General features: G+C 40.2%; 1 protein-coding gene across 1 annotated transcript in view; it reads right to left on the reverse strand.

Moving 5' to 3' along the window:
- LOC134528906 (hairy/enhancer-of-split related with YRPW motif protein 1-like) overlaps positions 1 to 4,318 on the reverse strand; it is a 43,870-nt gene extending 39,552 nt beyond the window's left edge. The window contains exon 1 of the mRNA XM_063362571.1: positions 4,184 to 4,318. Coding sequence (XP_063218641.1) covers positions 4,184 to 4,318 — 135 coding nt within the window. The remainder of the gene's footprint in view (positions 1 to 4,183) is intronic.
- Between the last annotated feature and the right edge of the window lie 4,922 nt (positions 4,319 to 9,240).

The following is a 9,240-nucleotide window of genomic DNA, read 5'->3' on the forward strand; positions in this document are numbered from 1 at the left end:
TCACCATTCACCCGGCTTCCAACAGTAGCTAAAACTAAAGAAGGGGACCAGTAATTTGATTAATACAAGTTACAATATGTTTACGATTTACAGAGGCCACCGCCTCGGTTCAGAGTCAGTTTCACCTAAAATTTTCGCAAGGGCCTTTAAGCCATATACTTATCCTAAAATATTAATATAAAAATTGGTTTTGTTTTTATTTTTCTTTTTGGTTTTGATTTATAAGTAATTTTTATTAAAGTTATTAGATTAAAATATTCTTTGCTTAATCATATTAAAAATACGGCCCTGATGTGCTCTCCGGAACCGGCCACCTCCTCAGTCAGTAGCCACTCAAGAGTCTGTTTTACCTTGATTTTGTTTTTCGTTTGTGACGCACACTGTTAGCGGTATTTTTCTATACTAGATACATAACGTATACTAACGTGCCACATCACGGTGCTACCCTGCAGAAACAACTTCCTCGGATCGGAGTCTAATTTGCCTAGTCGTCTTTTCAGGGAGTCGTGTATTCGTATTACATAATATTGTTCCGAACGCTAGAGACCAGACCGCGATGACAGGTTCGGAGCTGGCTAGCGGCCCTGCACGGCCACGTGCGGTCCGCTGACGTGAGGCATGCCACGCGCCTGGCCGGATCACAAGGGTCGTCGCTACCCCCTCCCCCCTCTGTTTCCCGCGAAACTTCCTGCTGGGCGCTGTTATATATTGATAAAAGTGGCCTTGAGAATTCCGCGGGCCGCCACGTGAAAAAGCGACGCCATGTTACCAGAAGGTCTGGCCATGTTGCCAGACAAGAATAGTGTCATAAACATAATGAAGTCAGATTTTAAGAGGGGTGTTGGTTTTGTTGAGTGTTTCTTGCCCGAAACTATCCATGAAAATGTTGGCAATAATGGGAAAATGTGTTTAACGGATTGCCATTCCATCTGTTTGCTTATCGAATTTGTCTTTGAAATGAAAATAGGCTGTATCGACACAGAGAGTAATAGGTTCCATGAATGATGAGATGGGCATTTATGTTCTTTCTTTTAATGTGCTGTCATTTTCCAATATGGTTTTTCAAAACAGTAAGTGTGTCTGGTACAGGCACTTTGTGAATAGGTTTTGAACATCAAAGAATACACGTAAGTTGTTTAGTGCAATATCTTATATCTTGGTTATGGAAATAAAGTGACCAAAACCTTAAACGCAGGTAGGTTATTGGCCTGGGAGTGGATTGACAATTTTTAGAAGAAATTAAAAAAGAATTTGCAAGGAGAATTACAAAAGCTGATAATAGGTCGCAAAGGAAGACCACTTTTGTGAATTTTTTGGTGTGCCATGTATGTGAGGTAAGTTACTGCTCTAAAGTGTTAGGGCGCGCCTGTTTTGGTGTGGTATGTGGCTCTGGTGATTTTTCAGGGTCTGGTTCATTTCGCATTCAATGCTGGAAGTTAAATATTTGTCTAGATGTACCAATTTGTCAGAGGTAATTATGTTGGTGATTTAATCACCATAGTTCATTCGGTCTAGTATGACTGTAGCCCGGCCCTTGTCAGCGGGAAGAATGACGATGACCGAATCTGCTTTGAGTGTTTTGATGGCTTTGAGCTCTTTAGAAGAAATATTTAGTTTTTGTAACCTAGCCGATGTAAACTGCAGGCCTACTGTTCCATTGCTGGCAGTTCGAATATGGCACTTTCTGCAGAATAAACTATGTCTAAAACCAGTATTCTATTGGGAGCAATACTTAAACAAAACAAGCCCTTATTCCATAACAGATTTTCCCATTTTGACAATGTTTTAGTATATTAATTTATTACTGTATTTTAAATTTTGTGTTGGATCTGCATTTCGGTCTGTTGAACCTAGAATTATGGCAAGATTTTGTTTTTGGTTTTCTTTGCAGTTCAATGATTTTTTCATTACAAGATTTGAGATGTATTAGTAAATACTATTGAAACGTTTGATGCTGAGTAGTAACTGGATTCCAAGTTGAATTTCATAAATTTCATTGGTAAGCTGTGTTTTATAGAAATGGTGAAATTGTATTATTTTATTTAAAAGCTTCAAACTGTCTTTTGCTGTGATTTTACGGGCGTGTTTGCAGTTAACAGTACACTTTACAGTTTGTCCCGTATGGATGACACCGTTGCTGTGAAAATTGCAGAGCAAAGTCAAGTAATTCGTACACTGGGATTGATGGATCTTTATTTTCTGTACATATGTACATCTGAACAAAGATCCAACTTCCAGCATTGAATGAAAAATGTACCAGACCCTGAAAAATCACCAGAGCCACATACCAGACAAAATCAGGTGCGGCCTATAACCTTAGAGCAGTAACTTAGCTCACATTCATGGCACACCATAAATCCACAAAAGTGGTCTTCCTTTGCGACCTATCATCAGCTTTTGTAATTCTCCTTGTAAAAATTTGTTTAATTTCTTCTAAAAATTGTCAAACCACTCCCAGGCCAAACACCTATCTGTGTTTAAGATTCTGGTCACTTTATTTCCATAACCAAGATGTAAGATATTGCACTAAACAACTTACGTGTAATCTTTGATGTTCCAAATCTATTTACAAACGTACCTGTCCGACACACTTACTGTTTTGAACAACCGAATTTGTAAATGACAGCACATTAAAAGAAAGAACATTAATGCCCATCTCATCATTCATGGAACCTATTACTCTCTGTGTCGATACAACCTATTTTCATTTCAAAGACGAATTCGATAAGCAAACAGATGGAATGGCAATGTGTTAATCACATTTTACCATTATTGCCAACATTTTCATGGATAGTTTCGGGCAAGAAACACTCAACAAAACCACTACCCCTCTTCTAATCTGACTTCATTATGTTTCTGACACTATTCTTGCCTGGCAACATTGCCAGAAAAAATATAAGAGTTTTCTTATTTCCTTAATTCACTCAGGCCATCTGTACAATTCACAATTTAATTGGAATCTGAAGGGTACCTTCTTTCCTAGACGTCCTACTTTCAGGAATAACTTCAAAATCACAACTGAAAAGTACAGAAAACCAACACATACAAGACGATACCTTCATTTTAACTACAATTATCCGAAAAACACCAAAACTGGCATTAATCCCTTTTAAAAACTGTGCTGAAATTATTGCTTCGACAAAAATTAGGTTGTTGATGAACAACATAAATAAATATATGAACGACTTGCAAATGGCTTCCCGTCTGACATTATAAAACAGCATATGGCTATAAACAAATATCAACTCACTGGCCTCTTGGGAAAAAAATAAAACTATTTGGAAACATACAATGAGTAACAAACAGTTTTAAAATATAATTCTGCCATCAATAGGATGATTACCAGAGTAAAACCAGCCATATATAAGTTGCTATGTCATAACTGTTTTTATCATATCACCTATGAATGTCGTTGCATGTAGACTGGAGAATCAGGCAAGGGCCTTTCACCATGCTCAAAGAACAAAAAAACAACATTAAAAAAGGTGAAACTCAAGAATATAGACTTGCCGGACATGCCTGGGGCCAAAGCCATAAAATAATCTGGGACAATGCTGACCACTCATATAGGAAAACACCTAATTAAAAGGAAACTCAATCTGAACCGTATTTATCGTCAGTAATAATATTATCAGTCAACTAAATATTGAATTAAAAGTGAATGGATACCTTCAATTACAAAATATACCAATTAACCCCTAAAATTACAAGCAAACCAACAATAATCACAGCAATAGGTGCGCGGTCAATCAGGGGAGACCTCACCTACCATCAGCTAGGAACGCGGGCAATAATGGGAGCCCTCGCCTGTCATTGGTTGTGCTAGGTTAGGTAGTTGACCTGTTTTTCAGTGCTTATTTCAAGTCGCGCCCTAGCTTCCAGCCTGATCGGTCGAGCTCTCTCTTCGCTACAATCAAGATGCCGAACCCGCACCGAAGGAAGAGGGGGAAATATCGCGGCCACAAGCACCTAGAGCAGCGCGACTCAAGTCTAGAGGCAGACTTCGGCACGGATTTGTCGCCGATTCGATCGCAGTGCGGTCCAATGGTCACCTTCTAGGAGGCCATGTACGAGGAACATATGCCCGCGGACATTGGTTTTCCGGCCTTCTGCACCATGATCAACTGGAACGCAACCATCGAGCCGCAGAAACTGCGTGGAAGACTATGTCAACGAAAAGCACCAAGCTGAAGCCGATGTAGTACTGACACACAGCGCACCAGGCACCACAGAAGCCCTGGTGTATCTGCGGGAGGCAGCCTGCTTGGACCGTCTCCAAAGAGTACGGGACTCTAGGTACCGCATACATACCACCCATGCGGTCGTTCGCGTGGCAACAGACCCGGTGCAGTACCTCTCGTGGTGCATGTACTTGAATATTGTTCAATGCGAAGAACAAGCACGGCTCAAGAACACTAGCAACAACAACGACAGCTCATTCCAGTCTACTGAGTCCACTACAGAGGTGTGTAATAGCAGCACCCAGACAGACAAGCCAACAAGGCTACGACACACCTCGTGTCAAACGCCAGCCCCCGCCGAGTGGAAACACTCGGGCACACAAAAAGCTGTTTTCACGGCAGAGAAAGGTACAAGCACTGCTCGTACAGAGGTTATTGCTCAACACAACATCTGCCGACACCAAGAGCCCGCACAGCGACACAGGCCACCCCCGTCAAGAAGAGGGAGGCGACCACAGCTGCGCGGGAACCACGAGAACAGCCAGCTGAAGAGAGACGCCAGCAGCTTCCGCAACTGAAGAGAGTGCCTTGGCACTTTGTCGTCCTTCGGGGCGGCGGAGGGGCCGGGGTGCCGACTGAAGAAGTGGAGACTGCACTGCGCGAGGCCGGCCACAAGCCGACCAAGTGCTGGCGCATCCACAGCCGGGCAACAGGGCGCCCCACCGGCCTCCACCGAGTGGTTTTTGCCACCTCAGAAGAGGCCACTCGACTCCTGGAGGCCGGACTCGTCATCCAGGGCACCCACCTAGCGGCTGAACCAGCCCACACCAGACCGCAGCTCCCCAGGGCCTGGGGCCGCACCGAGCTGCAGTCTATTCCGCGCGGCGCAGTGCTGCAGTTGGCAGAAATGCTAACTGCAGTTCTGAGCCGCCCTAGGTACACAGCGAGCCAGCCGTGAGTCGAGGGGACTCGTCCCCTCCACCGGCCTAGCCCTTTCTCCCGTTAAAGGGAGGGGGTCAGCGGCCCACGGTCTCAGGAACCTCGCCTAACATACAACACACCTAGCTTAACACAGTAAATTAGTCCAGCCATTGCCCACACGCAAACTAAACTTAAATCAACAAGTAAACAACAGTAAATAACATCATCAAGATTGCTCGAGCAGCTAGGACCAGCTGCTCAGCTTAGACTAAATTTAACCCCCCCCCCCCCTTTTCTTATACACTTAAAGGTAAGGCTGGAAAACACCACGAATTTAAAGTAAATTCATCCCACGAAATTAAATATAATTATATCGGCCACTTGCATTTACCACTGCCTCGCAGCAATTTTCTAGCAATATTACTTAATAAACACGTCAAAACATAAAAATTCAGTAGCCAAAACAGGAGGTTAGGGGTCGCATGAGATGACCCGGGACTCTGAACGGGCCTCGGGGTCGATACCAAGTTCCGGTACTCGGCCCTTAGGCCCACACTGGCGATAATGAAATCCCTGTCAGTCGGACGTGAGTCTGCTTGGGGTTGCTTCATTAAGCAATTAATCTGAGCCAGTGCTTATTTCAGTCTGTTTGTGCCTTATGACGGGAACAAATGCCAGTTGCCGAAACGTCGCATCTGTTCTGTCATAGGAAACCTAATGTGTTTGTCGTTAGTAGTATGTGTTCGCCGGTACTGGCGATGCTTGCTGAGTGAGAAGCATGAGCCGATGTCCGCATTCTTGGATTCTGGCGTAACTGCAGCCATCTTGGATGGCCTTGGCCTTGAACTTTGACTTACAAATTTGACATTGACCCTGAACTTTAACTTTTATCTTGACCATTGACCTTGACTGATCACTTTGAACTTTGAACTTGACCTTTGAACTTTGAACTTGACCTTTGAACTCAGTCGCTATATTTAATTCTACCATCTTGACATCGATCGCCCCAATCCCAAAATGTTGCAATTTTGGTTATGGCCGCATTCTTGAATTCTAATAACATGTCCATCGTCTTGAATCTTATGTTACAACCTTCTTTCTTTAGATTCTGAGATCATGTCCATCATCTTATTTTCGTCTGCTGGAGGCCGCCATCTTGGATGATGTCACGGACGCAATTTTTTTCTGTTTTGCTGGAGGCCACCATCTTGGATTTTGGCATTTGTTTCTAGAGAGAGCCAGCATCGCTCTGTCTCATACACATGAACTCGATGATCCATGACTCACTAGAGCTGTTATGGTCCTTATCGTCATATTAAATTAAATTTTTTTTTACAAAATACATTGGAAATGCTGTAATTTCAAACACCTCTGCTTAGATCTCGGGGTTGGTAAACTTTGCAATTAACAGCACGACCATCGAGACCATTACCAAACTGAGAATTAAATAAGGTATATAAAGAACTAGCTGCCCGACCCGGCTTCGCACGGCTATACTAATGGAAAAAAATTAAGCCACAGCTCACATTTACAGTAATGGTAAATAAAAAAAATTCAGTGAAAATTTATTACATTGCTGTATAATGTACCGGAAAGAAAATGAATAGCACCGATGGTTTCCCGACTCGTGCACGCAACGTACAACTGATGTACTCGTACTTCGCTACGGCAGTCCACAGGCAGATCACTCTTGCGCCGCTCATTATACATGCCCCTCCTTGTGGGTACGCCACTGCCGCGCGATGCCCGTTGCCATGGAGACGCAGAAGGCATGAACAATGCAAAATCCTGTTCTCATGCAGAGAAAGTATCCACTGTTGCCTGGTTTTAACCACCCATGGGATCCAATTTTCGGAAAATGTCATCCTGCGTAACATAAGGAACATTACTGTGAAGTTTCAAGTCTGTAAAATATATATAAGTACTTGAAAAAAAGGGCAATAAAAACAAATTAAACACAGAGAAAGTAAAAAAAAAAAACAATAGTTTAGGTTTGCGATTTAAAGTGATAAAAAGTATTTTAATACTAATTGAACTCTTATGAGGGTACTGATTGCTTCGTTGTTAATATCACACGGGTGTTTTTTACTTGTATGGGAAAATTAAGAATGATAAGGCATCTAGTGCGTGGCAACAATGTTAATAGGCAATAGGAAATAAACTTCTAGCGCCTGCGGCATTGTCAACACACACTTCGTACGTGTACTGCATGCTGTATCTAACCCCCTCCAACGCATTTGATTCTAAATTGGACTTTTAGTAAGGATCACTAATTTTATTGATAATATAATATAGCATATAGCCTTCCTCGATAAATGTACTATCCAACACTGAAAGAATTTTTCAAATCGGACCAGTGGTTCCTGAGATTAGCGCTTTCAAACAAACAAACAAACAAACAAACTCTTCAGCTTTATAATATTAGTATAGATAACACATACCAGACTGAGAATTAAATAAGGTATATTAAAAATAATACATATTCGGTCTTGTATTTTTTTACTTTGAAGGAATGATATATACCATCACCTGTACGAGACCGAACTGCCATATATATATGTGTGTGTGTGTGTGTGTGTGTGTGTGTGTGTGTGTGTGTGTGTGTGTGTATTCCAATACATGCAACCAGGAGTGCTAGTTAACACATATCACCTGCTCTAAAAAGTGCTCCCACAATCTTGTTTTCAATCATCGATACCAGGATCGCTAGTGCCATCTAGTGCACACAACATCCGTCAGAGGGAACTGTTGCCATATTAGTTTAAATTTTACCTGATAGAATGCAGGAATAAATTATTACAGTGGCGTGCGCCACTTTTAAAGCCATCTTGAAATTCTCTAATTATTAAGCTAGAAATTCGGAAAAAAGTTCCAAAAATAATATCCATCCCTTATTTTATCCTTGACTGTTTAAAAAAAGTTAACTGTAGGTAAACAAATTATTTAGTTAAAATTACTAAAAAAAAGACAGGTTCGAGACATAAAAACACCACCAAATTACAAATAAAAAAATTTATTATATTATTTCTGCAAGTACAAAAACAACATTTCTCGATTTCTACAGTCTTCTTAGAGTATGAAGCAAGTCCTTTGCTTACCTTGGAATGTGATTTCAGAGGATCTCTACATTACAGTTGAGTACTACGTTTTTTACACAGCATATATTTCTCTATACTCCCACTCGTGATCTCTTAAGTAACCTAGAATGGTACTATAGAAAAAGAAAAAACCTGAAAATGGGCGAAGCAATAAATGACCAAGTTGAACCAGTAATCCAGGTGTGAACACGAAGGTGAGCACATAAAATTTTATTAATAACATACACAGCAGGGAATGTGTTGTTATGTGGATCGTAAGTACCTATAACTAACCAAAAAAAAAACACTAATTTTCTGGTTACTGAGATGCTATTTTATTCTAGATAGATTTTTTTTTTTTTTTTGCAGTTCCAGGAAGAAAATAACAGGCAGATAATAATGAGTTGCATGATAAATTTTACATATTTCAATTTAAATAATACTAAAAAACATTTTGATAATATTTAATAATAACACTATGCGACGTTTTAAAATTTTTGGAACGATATTTTGAGACTGTAAAGTGATTTTAGAAGTATATTTATGCTGATGTCAAATATGATTTTACTTTTCCTGTATCACGTAAGGTTTTTATAGAATTAAATTTTCAGTATTTCCTAAGGGGAAGTAAGACACCCCTCGCCTGAGTAAGCGTTTTCGGATGCTAAAATGGGCATAACTTCTTTAATACTTTGTTTATAGTGACGATTGTGGCACATAATTTATAAATTAATATAAATTAATTATTAAAACTGAAACCATTAAATGTTGCAAGAGAGAATATTGCTGAAAACTTAAAATTAAGTTGTTTTCACCAATTTTCTCCCTTGTAACGTAATATTTTTTAATGGTTTCACGTTTAATAATTCATTTACATTATTATCTAAATTATGTTTTACAATCTTAATTATAAACGAAGTATTAAAGTAGTTATGCGCTTTTTAGCATTTCAAAACGCTTGTTCAGACCAGGAGTAAATAAAACCCTTTATGCAAATGAAATTTATGGACAGTAAGCAAATTATTTGAGTTTCATTTAAAAGTCGTGTATTTTATAACCCA

Source organism: Bacillus rossius, chromosome 2 (assembly GCF_032445375.1).
Source record: "Bacillus rossius redtenbacheri isolate Brsri chromosome 2, Brsri_v3, whole genome shotgun sequence".
Classification (NCBI taxonomy): Eukaryota; Metazoa; Arthropoda; class Insecta; order Phasmatodea; family Bacillidae; genus Bacillus; species Bacillus rossius.